The sequence below is a fragment of the Pongo abelii genome, chromosome 3, assembly GCF_028885655.2.
Source record: "Pongo abelii isolate AG06213 chromosome 3, NHGRI_mPonAbe1-v2.0_pri, whole genome shotgun sequence".
In the NCBI taxonomy this organism is placed as follows: Eukaryota; Metazoa; Chordata; class Mammalia; order Primates; family Hominidae; genus Pongo; species Pongo abelii.
Window position 1 is genome coordinate 49,581,924 of NC_071988.2, and position 19,390 is coordinate 49,601,313.

Here is a 19,390-nt window from a genome sequence, read left to right on the forward strand (position 1 = left end):
TGAGGCGGGTGGATCGGTTGAGGTCAGGAGTTTGAAACCAGCATGGCCAACATGGTAAAACTCCATCTCTACTAAAAATACCAAAATTTGCCAGGCGTGGTGGCAAGTGCCTGTTATCCCAGGTACTCGGGAGGCTGAGTCAGGAGAATCGCTTGAGCCTAGGATCTGGAGGTTGCAGTGAGCCAAAGATTGCGCCACTGCATTCCAGCCTGGGCGACAGAGTGAGACCCCGTCTCCAAAAAAAAAAAAAAAAAAAAAGAATTAATCTGAAGGACACTGTCAAGAGTGTGAAAGGGCAACCAGACTAGGCAAAAATATTTGCAAATAATTTACCTGAAAAGGATGATAGAGATTTATAATCAGAATATATAAAGAACTTCTACAGCTCAACAACAGAAAAACCAAACAACCCAAATAAAAGATGAGCAAAGGACTTGAATAGACCTTTCTCCAAAGAAGGTATGCAATTGGCCAATAAATATATGAAAGGATGCTTGAAATCTTCAGTCATTAGAGAATGCAAATCAAGACCCTAGGGAGATATCACTTTACACTCACTAGCTTAGCTATTATTTAAAACAAAAAAAGGAAAATAAGTGTTGAAGATATGGATAAATTAAAACCCTCATGCATCACTGGTGGGAATGTAAAATGGTGCAGCCACCGTGGAAAACAATTTGATAGTTTCTCAAAAAGTTAAACATAGAACTACCATATGACCCAATACTTCCCTCCTAGGTATATACCCAAAAGAATTGAAAGCAGGGATGGAAGCAGACATTTGTATACTAATATTCGTAGCAGTATTATTCACAATACTCAAAAGGTATAAACAAGCCAAGTGTCCATCAACAGATGAATGGATAAACAGCATGTGATTTATACACAGAATATAGTATTAGTCATTAAAAACAAAGTCTGCTGTATAACATAGCATAGAAGAATCTTGAACACATTAAAACATGCAAACTGAAATAAACCAGACAAAAAAGGACAAAAAATTTTGTAGTTCCACTTACATGAGGTATTTATAATAGGTAAATTTAGAGATAGGAAGTAGAATGGAGGTTGCAGGGGATTGGGGTAGGGGGTAGCGGTGATTTAATGTTTGATGTGTACAGAATTTGTTTGAGATGATGAAAAAGTTCTAGAAATGATAATGGTTGCACAGTGTTATGAATGTACTTAATGCCATTAAATTGTACACTCATAAATGGTTAATATGGTAAATTTCGTGTTTTATCATAAAAAATATTTTAATAAAGCCTGTCTCCTGGCTCCCCATTCTCCCCTCCCTCATAGTATTGGGTCTTTGACTTCCTTGTTAAGGTTAATCCTAACTGTACTGTAATTTTTGTACTATTCTGAACATTTTTTTAAATTATGAGGCTAATTTTTATATCAAAATTTTAATTCAGCACTTACCAAGGTTTTTAAAAAAATTAATTCTAGACCTTTAAAAATTTGAATCTTTTAGTTTTCTTTAAGCTATATAACCATGTCATCAGCTAAAGAGAGGTTTTATTTGTTATGTTTAATCTGATTATTTCAGTCTTCTTGCCTTTGCTGGAATCTCTGAGTCAATGTTGTTTAATGATGATGATATTAGGTATCCATGTCTGTTCTATGATTTTAACTGAAATTAGTTCTGTGCCACTTAAAATAATAATTGTGGGTAGTTTGGGGTAAATTTAGTTTATGTCTTTAATTTCTTTTTCTTACTATTATTAGCTAGTACTTCAGTACTGTGTTAAATAACAGTGATGGGTCCAAGCACTGTGGTGTAGGCCTATATTTCCAGCACTTTGAGGTGGGAGAATCTCTTGAGGCCAGATGTTTGAGACCAGCCTAGGCAACATAGTGAGAACTTGTCTCTACAAAAAACACAAAAATTCAGCCTGTGCAGTGGCATGTGCCTATAGCCCTGCCTATTTGGGAGACTGAGGTGGGAGAGTCACTTGAGCCCAAAAGGTTGAGGCTGCAGTGAGCTGTGCTAGTGCCACCCCACTCCAGCCTGGGTACAGAGTCAGACCCTGTCTCAAAAAAAAAAAAAAAAAAAAAAAAGATGGGGTGAAAATTCTAGCCTTGTTCCTGCTCTTAGAAAGCATTTGATCTTTCACATTAAGGTGTTAGCTGTCAGTTTTTAATAGATGTTTTTTATAGGGTTGGGAAATTTTCTCCTGCCAGTATGCTGAGAATTTTTAATCATAGGTAATGTGGATTTTGTCAATTGCATTTTTTGCATAAATCCATATGATCGTAAGATTTTTCTTCTTTGATCTGTTGATATGGTGGCTTATACATAATGATTTTTGAATGTTTAACCAGCCTTGCATAAAATTTCCGTGTGGTCATGGTGTATTATTGATTTGAGCTTTTTCCCTTTTCAAATGTATTCATTTGGCTTAAATTTCCCCCTCAGCACTGTTGTAGCTGCATTCCACAGGTTTTGTATCTTATATTTTCTGTTCATTTCACTTATTTCGATGTATTTTTAAATATCTTTTCAGAGTTTAGCCTATTGGTTATTTAGAAGTGTGTTAATTTTCCAGTGTTTGGTAATTTCATGTTATCTTTTCCTTATTTCTGATCTTGATTCCTTTATGACATAGTATGCACTGTGCAATTTCAGTTCTTCTACACTTATGAAGATTTGTTTTATGACCCAAGATATTGCATGTCTTTATGAATGAGCATTTAAAAAAACTGTTTTCTGTTGTTGGGTGTAGTTTTCTATAAATGTCAATTATTGTGCATTATTACTATTTTTTATACATTGTTGGATGTGACTTGGTAAAATTTCGAGGATTTTTGTATTTAAGTAAGGAGAGATTGGTTTATAGTTTTTTTAATGCTGTGTTTGTATGGTTTTGTTATCAAGGTAATATTTGCCTTATTAAATGAGTTGGGAATTATTCCCTTTTCTAATTTCTGGAAGGAACTGTGTAAAATTGGTGTTAATCCTTTAACTATTTGGTGTAACAGTCTCCGGTGAAATCATCTGGTCCTGGAGATTTTTTTTTTCAAGAACTTTTAAATAGCAATATTAATTCTTTAATAGTTATAGGACTATTTTGATTATCAATTTCATTGTGACCGAATTTTGGTAGTTTGTGTTTTCTGAGGTATCAGTCCATTTTTTCTAATCATCTGTCAAGTTTGTAAGCATAAAATTGTTCATAGCATTACCCTATTTTTTTCTTTTTCATATTTTTTTTACTTTAAGTTCTGGATACATGTGCTGAACATGCAGGTTTGTTACATAGGTGTACATGTGCCATGGTGGTTTGCTGCACCTATCAACCTGTCATCTAGGTTTTAAGCCCCACATGCGTTAGGTATTTGTCCTAATGCTCTCCCTTCCCTTTCGCCCCTCCCCCCACAGGCCCCGGTGTGTGACGTTTCCCTCCCTGTGTCCATATGTTCTCATTGTTCTACTCCCAGTTATGAGTGAGAACATGCAGTGTTTGGTTTTCTGTTTCTGTGTTAGTTTGTTGAGGATGATGTTTTCCAGCTTCATCCATGTCCCTGCAAAGGACATGAACTCATTCTTTTTTATGGCTGCTTAGTATTCCATGGTGTATATGTGCCACATTTTCTTTATCCAGTTTATCATTGATGGGCATCTGGATTGGTTGCAAGTCTTTGCTATTGTAAATAGTGCTGCAGTAAACATAGATGTGCATGTGTCTTTATAGTAGAATGATTTATAATCCTTTGGGTACATACCCAGTGATGGGATTGCTGGGTCGAATGGTATTTCTGATTCTAGATCCTTGAGGCATCGCCACACTGTCTTCCACAATGGTTGAACTAATTTACACTCCCACCAACGTGTAAAAGTCTTCCTATTTCTCCACATCCTTGCCAGCATCTGTTGTTTCTTGTCTTTTTAATGATCACTATTCTAACTGGTGTGAGATGGTATCTCATTGTGGTTTTGATTTGCATTCCTCTAATGACCAGTGATGATGAGCTTGTTTTTAATTATGTTTGTTGGCTGTGTAAATGTCTTCTTCTGAGAAGTGTCTGTTCATATCGTTTGCCCACTTTTTGATGGGATTGTTTGTTTTTGTTTTTCTTGTAAATCTGTGTAAGTTTCTTGTAGATTCTGGATATTAGACCTTTGTTAGATGGAGAGGTTGTAAAAATATTCTCCCATTCTGTAGGTTGCCTGTTCACTCTTTTGCTGAGCAGAAGCTCTTTCATTTAATTAGATCCCATTTGTCAATTTTGGCCTTTGTTGCAGTTGCTTTTGGTGTTTTAGTCATGAAGTCTTTGCCCATGCTTGTGTCCTGAATGGTATTGCCTAGGTTTCTTCGAGGGTTTTTATGATGTTAGGTCTTAAATTTAAGTCTTTAATCCATCTTGAGTTAATTTTTGTATAAGGTGGAAGGAAGGGGTCCAGTTTCAGTTTTCTGCATACGGCTAGCCAGTTTTCCCAGCGCCATTTGTTAAATAGGGAATCCTTTCCTCATTGCTTGTTTTTGTCAGGTTTGTCGAAGATCAAATGGTTATAGATGTGTGGTGTTATTTCTGAGGCCTCTGTTCTGTTCCATTGGTCTATATATCTGTTTTGGTACCAGTACCAAGCTGTTTTGGTTACTGTAGCCTTATAGTATAGTTTGAAGCCAGGTAGTGTGATGCCTTCCACTTTGTTCTTTTTGCTTAGGATTGTCTTGGCTATATGGGCTCTTTGGTTCTATATGAAATTTAAAGTAGTTTTTTCTAGTTCTGTGAAGAAAGTCAATAGTAGCATGATGGAAGTAGCATTGAATTTATAAATTACTTTGCGCAGTATGGCCGTTTTCACTATATTGATTCTTCATGTCCACGAGCATGGAATTTTTTTCTCTTTGTTTGTGTCCTCTCTTATTTCCTTGAGCAGTGGTTAGTAGTTCTCCTTGAAGAGGTCCCTCACATCCCTTGTAAGTTGTATTCCTAGGTATTTTATTTTCTCTGTAGCAGTTGTGAATGGGAGTTCATTCATGTTTTGGCTCTCTGCTTGTCTGTTATTGGTGTATAGGAATGCTTGTGATTTTTGCCATTGATTTTGTATCCTGAGACTTTGCTGGAGTTACTTATCAGCTTAAGGAGTTTTGGGGCTGAAACGATGGGGTTTTCTAAGTATACAATCACGTCATCTGCAAACAGAGACAGTTTGACTTCCTCTCTTCCTGTTTGAATACACTTTATTTCTTTCTCTTGCCTGATTGCCATGGCCAGAACTTCCAATACTGTGTTGAATAGGAGTGGTGAGAGAGGGCATCCTTGTCTCGTGCCAGTTTTCAAACAGAAGCATTACCCTATTTTTGATGGCTGCAAAATCTATTGTGATATCGTCCCCTATTTTATTCCACATATTGGTGGTTGGTGTCTTCTTACAGTTGTCAATTTTGTTAGATAGAGGTTTATCATTTTGTAGTTTTTTTTCCCTGCAATAATTTTCTGTATTTTTCTATTTTCAGTTTTATTGATTTCTGCTCTTTATTTTTTCCCATCCTTCTGCTTGATTGGGTTTATTTTGTTCTTTTCTTGATGGAGAAATTTTATTTTCTACTTTATAATTCATTACTGTTTATTTTGTTATTCAAATTGTTCCAGATTTGGCTAATAGATGCTCTTACTTTGGTTCCAGTGTCCCTTTGACATAGCCCGCTTTTGTTGTTGTTTCTGAGCACTTTCATACCTTTTGGAGCCACAAGATGCTCTCCTGCCCCATCCCAGAATCAACCATTTCTTCACGGAATCATGATTTCTTTTACTGGGTAATGGTATTAGAAACCAAGATCTGAGTGCTAGGTGTGCTGTCACTCCTGTAGAGTTGTTGCTGCTAGACCCTTTCAACTGATAGAGCTGGGTAAATGTATGTGTGTGTACAATAACTTGTGTATCAACACATATCTATAAATATCTTTAAATGTAACTATCTGTATCTATGTTGAAGTAATCATAAGTTCATATTGATGTCTCTGACTCTAATCCATTACCACGTGGATTATTCTAGCCTCCTCCTCTTGGTTATCTGTAAACTCCCTTTACATGAATGAGAAACTGGGCGTTCACCATTCAACATCCATTTACTTATCTTTTACATTTCTGTATACATGTAAAAGAGTGTCAGAATTGTTGACTCATATCCCGTGGAAAACAGTTTTATCAACTAGAGAATAGTGCTTATGTATAGTTTCTTTTGCCTTCAGTCTTACAGACGCCATTCATTTTTTGTTTTGTTTTTTTTTTTGAGAGAGAGTCTCCCTCTGTCTCCCTGGCTGAAATGCAGTGGCGTGATCTTGGCTCACTGCAACTTCTGACTCCAGGGTTCAAGCAATTCTCCTGCCTCAGCCTTCTGGGTAGCTGGGATTACAGGCAGCAGCCACCACGCTCATCTAATTTTTTGTATTTTTAGTAGAGATGGGGCTTCATCATGTTAGCCATGCTAGTCTTAACGTCCTGACCTCAAGTTATCTGCCTGCCTCAGCATTCCAAAGGGCTGGGATTATAAGTGTGAGCCACCATGCCCAGCTGATTCATTCCTTTTTTTTTTTTTTTTTTGAGATGGAATTTTGCCCTTATCACCCAGGCTGGAGTGCAATGGCACAATCTTGGTGCACTGCAAACTCTGCCTCCTGAGTTCAAGTGATTCTCTTGTCTCAGCCTGCCAAGTAGCTGGGATTATAGGCACACACCACTGCGCCCAGATAATTTTTGTATTTTTAGTAGAGACAGGGTTTCACCATGTTGGCCAGGCTCATCTCGAACCCCTGACCTCAGGTGATCCACCCACCTCGGCCTCCCAAAGTGCTGGGATTACAGGCATGAGCCACCACACCTGGCCTTTGATTCATTTCTGATCTTTCTTAGGTCATCAACTTTCCCCCCATCCACTTCAGTGAGGTTGTTTCTACATATACATTGAATGTGGCATATGTAATACATGTGATTTCCATGATTAGGTCATAAAAGGCTATATGGCTCTGCTTGGCATGCTGGATCTCTCTCTCCTTCTCTCTCTCTCTCTTCCTGTCTTTCTTATTCTCTCCAGTTGCCCTTGGAACCCAGACAATATGCTGTGAAGAAGCCCAAAGTAGCCATTATGGAAAGAAAGACTCCCATCCTGCAGTCAAGACCAGGTGTCAAATATGTGTAAACAAGCTGTCAGATGATTCCAGGGCTCAGACTTCGTGGAAGAATCCGTCCCTTCTGTGCTCTGCTGAATTCCTGACTTACTGAATCCATGAACATAACAAATGGTTGTTTTATGCAACCAAGTTAAGAAGTTATATTATGCAGACATGGTAACTGAAACAACGAATTCCCAACTTAAATACTACTGTTACTTATTTCTGTTGTCAGGTATTTTAATATTTTTTAACTTTACAAGACTTTTTGTTTTAGTTTGTTTATATACACACGTCACTTCCTTTGCTCTTTTTTAAAGAAGTGTATTTTAAAATATTGTATAATATAAACATAAAATTGTCCACTTTATTTCTGAGTATACAGTTCAGTAGCATTAAGTACATTCACATTGTTGTGAGGCTGTCACCACCATGAATCCATAGAACTTCTTTCATTTTTCAAAACTGGAACACTGTACCCATTAAACAGTATCTCTTTTTCCATCAGCCCTGGCAACCACCATTCTACTTTTTTCTGTCTATGAATTTCAGACAGAAAATTTGTCTGTGACTGGCTGATTTCACTAAGCATAATGTCTTCAAGGTTCATCCATGTTGTAGTACGTGTCAGAATTTCATTCTAAGACTGGGTAATATTTCATTGTATGTGTATACCACTTTTTATCTATTAATCTGTTGATGGGCACTTGGGTTGTTTTCACTTTTTGGCTATTGTGAGTAATGCTGCTATGAATATTAGTGTGAAAGTATCTGTTTGAGTTCCTGCTTTCAATTTTAAGTTTTTAAGGATCCACTGTACACTTTTCATGGTGACTGTCATTCTACATTCACACCAGCAGTGCATGCACAAAGGTTCCATTTTTTTCTACATCAACAGTTGTTATCTTTTGTTTTTATAAGTAATAGTCATCCTAATGGGTGTGATATAGTATCTCATTGTAGTTTTGATTTGTTTTACATCACTGTTATTAGGAAAATTTAAAATAATATTTAAAAATCACTACTTAGTGATAATGGCTAATATCCAAAAAACTTTTTTTTTAAAAATGCTACTTTGAGAGTTTCTTTTTCATTTGTTACAAGAGGATTTGTAATTGATTATTAAAGCATTTTATGATGTTTGCTTTAAACTTTCTTGTTAAATAATTTTAAAATCTGATTCATCTCGTTTATGTCTATTGATCATTATTTCTTACCTTTTTTTTTTTTTTTTGGTTTGTTTTGGTTTTGGTATGACGAGTTGTTTTGATTGTATTCCTGAGATTTGGTTACTTATATTACGGGATTCTTAGACTACTTAAATCTTTTGTTACAGCACATAGTTGCCCTATTTTGGTTTGATATGTAGGTTCTTTCCTGCTTTATTTATTTATTTATTTGTTTGTTTGTTTATTTTTTGAGACAGAGTCTTGCTCTGTCGCTCAGGCTGGAGGGCAGTGGTATGATCTTAGCTCACTGCAACTGCTGCCTCCTGGGTTCAAGTGATTCTCATGCTTCAGCCTCCCGAGTAGCTGGGATTACAGGCCTGTGCCATTACGCCTGGCTAATTTTTGTATTTTTAGTAGAGATGGGGTTTCGCCATGTTGGCCAGGCTGGTCTTGAACTCCTGGCCTCAAGTGATCCACCCGCTTTGGCCTCCCAAAGTGCTGGGATTACAGGCATGAATCACTGCGCCTAGCCCGTCTTTCCTAATTTTATGAGTTTTATTTTCAATGATAGTTAAGTGTTCAGAGTAATAGCAGTGGTATTTTGTTCTACTTCATTTTCTGATGCTGTTAGGGTTCTAGCTCAGTTCCTGTTGGTGCTGTCTGGGGTGGGTAGAAGATGCCTTTTGATGTCCATGTTCACCTGTGTGGGGTTCTGGTTAGAAGCTCTTGGTCCTGGGTTTCCTTATATCATTGGGTGGAGGACAGGGGGTTGCTGGCCTCTCTTACGCTCTTCTTGCCTCAGATTAGACTGTCTGCTGGTGCCCTGGTTGTAAAGTAGGGACTGGGATGGCCTAGGGTGTCAATACTATCAGTGGATCAAAATGTTGCCTTGGGCTGTGAAGGTCAGGGGTTTCACTACTCTACAGCTTCATGTGGGTCATACCGCCTGCCATCTATGATTGTAGAAGCGGGACTGGCTTGGTATGAGCTCCTTTACTGCTACAGTCCCGTAGCACAGCCCAGGGCTTTGTTGCTTTGCCAATGCAGGTAGTAAGGAGTGCTCCATGGCCAAGAGTGCTGAATGGGGCTTGAGTTTCCTCATTAGGTCTTTGTTGGGTTTACCTTGTTCAGAGAATGCATTTCCACCCAGTGTCCACCCTGTCTTTCACTTATTGGTGGTTCCAGGTTATACTAGTAACCAGTCCAGGGTTATATGGGAGATAGACAGAAAACCTAAGGCTTGTCTGTTCCTGGTCTTGAGCTTCCTAGCTAGTCTACCTTTTTTTCTTTCAGCTTTCAGAGTCCTGTTGTTGATGGATGGATAATTTCCAGGGAAGTTAGTTGTATTTAGAGGGAGAAGCAGGGAAATACCATCTCGTTCTGAAGGGTGAGGGTTAAGAGAATATGGATATATTCTTTTAAATTTTCTCATTATAGATAAATGTTCATATACATATATACTGTGTATGTATATATACACACATGCTTATGTTGTATCTCTGTATATCTGTTATATCTATATTCCATGTGTGTATGTGTAAATATGTGATCATCTAGCTGCCCTAGGTCACCAATTTTTAGCCCAAAGATAGACGAATCTTAAGTACTTACTTATTTTAATCATAGATCTTTGATTCTAATCTTAATGACTTTGAGTTTTCTGAAAACTCTTTCTGATTAAATTATTGCAGAATTTTTAAAAAGCCTGCTTGATTCTCTTATTATTCTTTTAATTGACAAATATCTTTATATAATTTTCTTCTAGTGCAGGCCCATGAAGTTCGTCAGAAAATTCTGGCAACTGGTGTTAGTTCCAAAAATACACCTGACTCAAAAAAAAAGTCAAGTAGAAACATAAATGATCATCACAGTGAAGCTGATGAAGAATTTTACTTATCTGTTGGCTCACCTTCTGTTCTTTTGGATGCAAAAACATCTGTATCGCAAAATGTTATTCCATCTAGTGCCCAAAAGAGAGAGACTTACACTTTTGAAAATTCAGTAAATATGCTGCCTTCAAGTACAGAGGTTTCAGTTAAAACCAAAAAAAGGTAACATTTTATTTAAATAATGTTAACGCACTTTAAAAATTTTACTTTTTGTATTAAAAAATGGTAATTCAATCTTGTTATATTATTTTACAGTAAGGAAGGAGGAATATTAACATGTTATGAGAAAGTATACATTTAGCATATATTCAGTTTATAATAATTAAGGAAGGCCTTAAAGTGTACTTCAGAGACGTTTAGAGGTTAACTTTTCTATAGTCTGAAAAAATGTGTTTTCTCTCTGATAATATTTGATCGCTTCCTAAGAGAAACAATTTGTATTTTCTCAATATTTTTTGTAACTGCAAGTGTAGACATGTATCAGGTCACTTCTAGGGTAGCAGAGCATAAGTATTATTGAGGATGCTATGCTTTGTGGACAGCTGGTTTCTCTTTCTTGACCTTACCTTTGGCCTTTAGGAAACAAAGTGGATTATTCAAGGTGTTTTGCATTTGGAGATCTCTGTAATGAGTGTAATTTCTATCTGGAGTATTGTATGATTACTGGAGCCAAGGAGTTAAGTATATTCTAAGACTTTGATATTCAAAGTTTGGTCTGTCACAGTGTTCTAAGATTGCCCTGAGGACCATTGCCTAGCTATACATTTCATTGATGTATACTTTAACCATTATTTTCTCTTTCATGTTTTTCTATTGATAAATACAAAAGTTAATTTTCCTGAGCAGTTTATCTTATGTATTTGGAATGCACAAATCAGCATTTATGTCTTAAATAAATGCCTAGTACAGAATTTTAAATTGGTCTGTATTGTCTCTGTAAAGGAGTTCAGGAAGACTCATAACTCAAGAAACGTTATGGGAGCATTCAGCTTACCCTCCTTTTAACCTTTTAGGTTAAACTTTGATGATAAAGTTATGTTAAAGAAAATAGAAATAGATAATAAAGTATCAGATGAAGAGGATAAAACATCAGAAGGACAAGAAAGAAAACCATCAGGATCATCTCAGAATAGAATACGAGATTCAGAATATGAAATTCAACGACAAGCTAAAAAAAGTTTTTCAACATTGTTTTTAGAAACAGTAAAACGAAAAAGTGAATCCAGGTGAGTTATTAAGAAACTGCCCTTTGAGACATTTTTCTTTTATATTCTATGAACCATATATAAGGATTCCTAATGCTATTTAACTTAGAAATAAGTAATTTAATTAACAAAAATTTTAATTGAAATTTTTTCTGACCTGTAAGGAGAGATGGTTTTTTACCAGTCAATGAGTCAACTACCAAAGCCATTTTTTAATAGATACTAAATTAGACTTGAAAGAAAACAAGTTTATTCAGTTTTCATTGCCTTCTAGTTTGTCTGTGTGATATCAAAGACTGAAGTCAATGCAGTATTTATGTATGTATGTATGTATTTATTTTGAGACAGGGTCTCGCTCTGTCCTCCAGGCTGGAGTGCAGTGACGCAATCTCGGCTCATTGCAACCTCTCCCTCCTGGGTTCAAGAGATTCTCCTGCTCAGCCTCCTGAGTAGCTGGGATCACAGGCACCTGCCACCATGCGTGTCTAATATTTGTATTTTTAGTAGAGATGGGATATCCCCATGTTGGTCAGGCTGGTCTCGAACTCCTGACCTCAAGTGATCCATCTGCCTCGGCCTCCCAAAGTGCTGGGATTACAGGCATGAGCCACCGTACCTGGCCGACAATGCAGTATTTAGAAATCGTTATGTTAGGCTGCCCTTATGTCACTATCATAGGTATCAGAGTGCTAGTGAACATACTAGGAAGTTTTTATTGCTGGGCGCGGTGGCTTACGTCTGTAATCCTAGCACTTTGATAGGCCGAGGCGGGCGGATCACTTGAGATCAGAGGTTCAAGACGAGCCTGACCAACATGATGAAACCCCATCTCTATTAAAAATACAAAAATTAGTCAGGCTTGGTGGCACATTCCTGTAATCCCAGCTATTCGGGAGGCTGAGGTAAGAGAAACACTTGAACCTGGGAGATGGAGGTTGCAGTGAGTCGAGACTGTGCCACTGCACTCTAGCCTGGGTGACAGAGTGAGACTCTGTCTCAAAAATAAAAAGGAAGTTTTTATAAAAACATGTTAAATGAATGAGTGTAATTCCCCTTTTGTTCAGTCTCTGCTTCCTGTAGTTGATTAATTATTTTTATGTATATATTTTAAACCTCATATGGATATTGTCACCACCATCTGAAACAAATGCGTTATACTTGTGGGCTAATTATATCATGTCTGAGAAATTATTTTTTAATGTTCTTTTTGATATTCTAGTGAGTAAAGTTAATTTTATGTTTAATTGTTGTAGTCAAATATAACTATTCATTATTCCCAGTGCTTTTTAGCATCACTGCTTCCACTTACGCTCTTCCTTTTGATTGTCTTTCTTGCATTTCCTTGTGACCTAATCTTACAAATCCTCCAAGATCCAGCCTAAATGCTACAAAGCGTTTCATGGTTTTTCTAGCTAATTAGAAGCCATCTTTCCCTATTCTAAACTTTCATAGTGTCAAGATTGTTTCCTAAGGATATCATTTCTGTTTAACATCCATTCATTGTAGTATTTGTATTGACTTTGTTCTTTATTAGTTTTTATAGCGTTTTCTAATTATATAACTTTGTGAAACTCTACCATTAGAGAGTATATTTTTTAGAGTATTTGCTATTTTACATTATAAGATTTGTCAGGAGTTTGCGATTAGAGGAATAGAGAAGGCATTTTCATTTCTGATTCCTTGTGTGTGTTCTAATTAAAAGAGAAAAACATAATCTAATTTTTGCATTCTGTCTTTGTTTCTGTTATGGCTAAACATAGCTAACTAAGCCTTCTTATCCAAGTGAAAAAGCGGAAACGAATGTGTATGCCAGCTTTGGAGTTTGGATGTTTACCTTGTTTTTTATTTAGCGTATCTCACTGCAATATGTGGTGTGCTCAAAGCTATTAAAACAATCAGGGAAATGTAAAATTAGTCAGTCTATCAGATTACTGTCCTTGGAATAATTCCTTCCTTCTCTAGGAAACTTTCCTGACTAATTGGAGGAGGTACTGTGTAATCTTAATGCACTAGTCTTAATTTATTCAACACCTCATTAAATGCATGAATCTCTTTGTATGTACTTAACATGTACATGCTTTTATGAAAATTTAAGAATGACGTTAGATTATAAGCCATAAGATTGTAGTTGAAATTGTCTGTCTTACTCTTTAACCTTTTACAACACTGGGCATGGGAAATAACAATAATATTCATGATATAGGCTTTCTGCCTTTTAGTAAAATACATAAAGTTTGGGCTAGGACTATGGAGAAAGGTCTAGAGTTGGGAAACATTGTTTGACTTCATTATTGATAGCATTCTATAGCATTGTATGCTTTGTGATAAGACTTGCCTTTTATTTTTCCTGTTTCTGTGGCACTAGATTTCTTTTGTGCTTATGCTGCCTTTCTAGATACACTCCATTTATTTATATACCATGATTATAATATGAAAATATATATGAAATACCCAAACTTGGAATGCATTTTTACACATATACTGTCATAAGTTGCTACACACTTAGCAGCTTAAAACAACATTTATTATTTTATAGTTCTGTAGGTCTACAATTTATAGTCCTATAGTAATAGTAGTAATTTTTACATTCATTCAACCGTCTGTGTATTTGGTGTTGCTATGTATGAAGAACTGTGGGATGTAAAAAAAGATAGGAAGAAATTGTCCCCAGTCTCTTTTTTTTTTTTCTGTCTGAGATGGAGTTTTGCTCAGTCATCCAGGCTGGAGTACAGTGATGCAATCTCGGCTCATTGCAACCCCTGCCTCCTGGGTTCAAGCGATTCTTCCACCTCAGCCTCCCAAGTAGCTGGGAATACAGGCACCCGCCATCATGCCTGGCTAATTTCTGTATTTTTAGTAGAGACGGGGTTTCACCATGTTGGCCAGGCTGGTCTTGAACTCCCGACCTCAGGTGATCCACCCGCCTCAGCCTCCCAAAGTGCTGGGATTACAGGCGTTAGCCACCACATCTGGCCTCCTCAACTTCTTTTAATTTAGTAGTAGTCCATTCAAATATTAGACTTGGAGTGTTCTCAGAAATAATCTTGTTGACTTATTTTGAATGTGAAGAAATTCAGACCCCAAAAGTTATATATACAAATATATAATTTAATATAAGATTATATATAATAGTGGCATTCATTTTGGACTGTGAGTCAATGTATCTGGGTTATAATTATATCTCTCTGGGCTTCAGTTTTAGTATATATAATGGGTAGGTGGGTGGGATCAAATTAGTTGATGTCTAGATTTCTAGCTCTAAATTTTTGTGATGTCATTACTATTATAAATGAGGGTGAACAGACATAGAAATGTAAAAGGAGGGAAAGATTTGTAAGATTAAGGGAAAATTGAGGAGATATATAAACAGTTAAAAAGATATTTAGATTTTATTTCCCAGATTATTTTCTTTACTAAACAAATACAAAAGCTTTATTTTTTTGAACTGTTAAAAGTATCACCCTGTTTCAGTCCCATTGTTAGGCATGTGGCAACTGCTCCACCTCATTCGTGTCCTCCCGATGATACGAAGTTGATAGAGGATGAATTTATAATTGATGAGTCAGATCAAAGTTTTGCCAGTAGATCTTGGATTACAATACCAAGAAAGGCAGGGCCTCTGAAACAACGCACAGTATCCCCGGCTGAGAGCACTGCACTCCTTCAAGGTAGAAAGTCAAGAGAAAAGCATCATAATATATTACCTAAGACTCTGGCAAATGACAAACATTCCCATAAACCTCACCCAGTAGAGACATCTCAGCCCTCTGATAAAACAGTACTGGATACAAGTCATGCTTTGATAGGTGAAACAGAAAATAATTATAGATCTACAAAATATGAAATGTATTCCAAGAATGCAGAAAAACCATCTAGAAGCAAAAGGACTATAAAACAAAAACAGAGAAGAAAATTTATGGCTAAACCAGCTGAAGAACAGCTTGATGTGGGGCAGTCTAAAGATGAAAACATACATACATCACATATTACCCAAGACGAATTTCAAAGAAATTCAGACAGAAATATGGAAGAGCGTGAAGAGATGGGAAATGATTGTGTTTCCAAAAAACAGATGCCACCTGTGGGTAAGTGTTTATATTAAATATAACTGTGATCATTATTCTACCCATTTTATGTTTTTTAATATCCTAACTTAGCTTTGGCAAGTAGGCAAAGTAAACCTAAATCAACAAAGAGCCTGAAAAGCCTATAGATTCTTTTCTAGAATCTTTATTTTATATATAGTTTAATTCTAACTCATGTAGTTTTTGTTTATCTTGTGAGATGGCAGCATATATAGAGGGCAAAGTGAAAAGAAAAGGCTAGTAAACAAGTTAGTATCAGAACATGAATAAGACAGTATGATAAATTATTTAGAAAATAAAAATGTTAAAAAAAATCCTAGGGTACCGTGGGACTATTTTTTATAGAGATAAAAATCCATTCTCTTCCATCATTCACTCATTTGTCTAACAGTTGTTGAATGCCATACACTGCATTAGGCACTGTAATCACAAAAATTACTAACCCATTATTTCTACTGTTAACAAGATCATTCTGGTGGGTTCTGTAGAACAATAATAATATACATACATGCATAGGATTAAAAGGAAGGGTACAAAATTTTGATTTATCCATAATTTCTTAGGAAAAGACATATGAAGGAAGTATACTTGAAAGATGCTGTCTATAATTGTAAATATTAAACATTTTCTGAGTACCTGCTATATTCTACACACTAATTTTTACATATATTTTGTATCTAGATTGGTTAGTGAATATAATGCTCTCGTTAATTACCATACCAGTTGTATTAATTTTCTCTTGCTGTCATATGACAAGTTACTACACACTTACTGGATTAAAACAACAAACATTGATTATCTTACAGTTCTGTGGGTCAGATGTCTCACTGGGATAAAATCAAGGTATTGATGGGGTTTTCTTTCTTTCTAGTGGCTTTGGGAGAAAGTCTGTTTCTTTGCCTTTTCCAGCTCCTTGAAACTACCTATATTCCTTGACTCATGGTCCTCCTCCACCATCTGCAAAACTAGCAATACCAGCCTTCTCATGTGTTGAATTTATCTTGCCTCTTCTTCCATCATCTCATCTCTCTGACCACAGCTTTTAAAGGAAACATAATTAGATTGGGTCAACCTGGATGATCCAAGATAATGCCTCTATTTCAGAGTTTATAATTTAATCACACTTTAAATCTCCTCTTCTTAGGTTGAAAAAAATCATTGTTTCAAAACAGGAAAGCAGTAATTGCCTACTTTTACTTAGGACGTTGTAGGAAGGAACTGTATTATTTTTTTTCAGTTTCAGAAGATACTTATTTTTTTGGCTGAGGAGTATATAAGAGTTATCAAGCCGTGTGAAAATTTGCATTTAATAGGAAGTTAGTGCTTACTTCAGCAGCACATATAATTGACAGAAAGATAACATGTGACTTTTAAAAATGGAGATGAAAAGGCCACAGGATAAATTTAAGAAGTTCCTATAATTGATGGTTTTTTAATAATCTTGTGGTTTTCTGAAAACTCTTTTAGTAGATTGTGAATTGGTTTTATGGTTTTCTTTATTTTAGGAAGCAAGAAAAGTAGCACTAGAAAAGATAAGGAAGAATCTAAAAAGAAGCGCTTTTCCAGTGAGTCCAAGAACAAACTTGTACCTGAAGAAGTGACTTCAACTGTCACTAGAAGTCGAAGAATTTCCAGGCGTCCATCTGATTGGTGGGTGGTAAAATCAGAGGAGAGTAAGTATTTTTATTTAAATTGTGTTCGTTCATAGATAAAATCATTCTGTAAGGGGCATTATGTTTGATTTTATATTTCTATATAGAGAATATCGTGAGGACCAAGTTAAATTGGGTCATCAAAAGGAATATTAAATCAATTGTAAAGATATTCCTTGAAGCGTTAATATATACAGTATTTTAGGTATAGGGATAATAGCTGTGGGAAAACAAAACCCCAAACCAGAAATCCCTGCTCTCATGGAGCTTGCATTCTAGTTGGGAAAGGCAATATAAATAATCCATCTATTTTAATGTCTTGGCTGTGAGGGATACAAAGATTGATAATATGAGGTTTTGCCACCAAGGAGTTTATAATCTAAAAGATTATAGTTTATTACACATAAAAAAGTAAATTACTTGTGTTGGTGGTTCCCAAGACTACCCTCAGATTTGGTAATTTGCTAGGAGGACTGGGCATATAGTTGTACTTATGGCTGTGATTCATTACAGTGAAAGGATGCAGTGCAAATTCAGTAGAAAAAAAGTGCATGGGTTAAGTCTGGAGGAAATCAGCAGAAGCTTAAAGAGTCCTTTCCCAGTGGATTCCCACAGAAGCTGCTTAATTCCTCTAGCAATGAGTTGTGACAAATAGGCAAAATGTCTATCAGGGAAGCTCACTAGAGACTTAGTGCCCAAGATCTTTACTGGGGATGGTCACATAGGTACTCTCTATCTAGTAAGTACTACAATTCCAGACTCCCTGAAGGAAGGCAATATTTGCCTAAACCATATTTTTTGTATAAGCAGTTTAGGCCCACAACACCACGTTTGCCAATTAGGAAATGACGGGAACACTCCTGAAATTTAAGTTTACAGGGCTAACTTTGAAAGCAGGCCCTTTTAAGGGTAGTATACTCAGACCTGCTTTGCTAACTTTTTTCTGCACAATATGAAACATTTATTGTTTTGGGAGAATTGTCCCTTTTTTAAAGAAATTGATCCTGAAAAGACTGGTGGATCATAAGGTAGCATTCACATACACAAATACTATTGACTTTGGGGCATTTAGATTAATAAGTGAGAGATTAGTACAACTATGGCATTGTATATGTGAGGCCTTATTGCTGTCAAGTATTAAATCATTGAGATTCTTGATGGATAGCAGCAAGTGTTTATTTTGTTGCAGCCTTTGGATTTTGGAGTGAGATCTGAGTTCAAAGTATCACTCTTCCACTTTGAGTAGATTACTTTGTTTAGTTTCTCATTCTGTAACATGATTACCTCATTGAGTTTTTATAAGGTTTAAATGCAATTAGCATAGTAGGTGGCATATGTTAGTGTTGAAGTGTTATGTAATACTGTTACTGCTTTGGGGAACTCACTTTTCTGCCCCAGGTTGCCTGAAATGCTAAGTACTATGTGGCAGATGAGCACATAAACAGATGGGTAAATAAGTTCTTACAGAACTTGGATAAACATGCTAGATCCCTGAAACTATCAAAAAACACTTATTTAAGAGTCCTGAAACAGATGTTGGGTTTTTGATCAAGCTGGGAGTCGAAAAAGTGGAGGAATCCTTATATATCATATAGTCTAAACTCTCATCTGATGGAAGAAGAAACTGAAGTCTGAAGTTAAGAAGAACAACTTGACCTGCCCCCAGCCTGCCTGTCGTACATGTGACACTGTTGCCCTTCCATATATATGAAGAAATGTATATGGAGTACTTGCCATGAGGCAGGAATGAGGTAAAGTAGGACCAGGACTAGGGTAAGACAATGAGACACTAGGGTGAAAAATTTAAGGCACTCAGTCACAGGATTGTATCAGTTCAGGCTCTGTACTTGCACAGACCTGAAAATGCGTACCTTCTTGAATTTTCTAGCTGAGACTACTCTTGCTTCACCATAGTCCTGCCCCTGTCGTTAGGCATTGGGAATATACATAGATAAAATACCAATCAATTACTTGAGGTCAAGGAGTTGTCAGTCTGCTGGAGGAGAGAGGTAGAGATAAGTAAATAGTCGTATGTGTGATAGCAAGCTACCTAAGACTTGGAAATTAGGGAAAGCTTTCTGAAGGATGAACTAGGAGTTAGCTAAGTGATTGAGTGGAGTAAGGAGGAAGTTATGGAATGTTTTAAGTAGAAGTAGCTTGTGCAGAGATCTGGAGCAGAGAGCTTGATCTTTTCTTTCTTTAATTTAGTGTGCTTTAGAATTGTCTGGTTCTGGTTAAATTGCACAGGTTACTGGGCCCTGCTCTGCAA

At 36.4% G+C, this 19,390-nt stretch overlaps 1 protein-coding gene across 5 annotated transcripts in view; it reads left to right on the forward strand.

Annotated features, from left to right (window-relative positions):
- Positions 1–19,390, forward strand: part of CENPC (centromere protein C) — a 121,631-nt gene that overhangs the window by 16,007 nt on the left and 86,234 nt on the right. For all 5 annotated transcript variants that reach the window (XR_008524488.2, XM_009239962.4, XM_054553907.2 and 2 more), the window contains exons 6-9: positions 10,056–10,341; positions 11,193–11,405; positions 14,856–15,469; positions 16,975–17,142. Coding sequence is in view for 4 of the 5 variants with exons in the window: in XM_009239962.4 (XP_009238237.3) it covers positions 10,056–10,341; positions 11,193–11,405; positions 14,856–15,469; positions 16,975–17,142 (1,281 nt within the window). In the remaining variant the exon portion in view is untranslated. The remainder of the gene's footprint in view (positions 1–10,055; positions 10,342–11,192; positions 11,406–14,855; positions 15,470–16,974; positions 17,143–19,390) is intronic.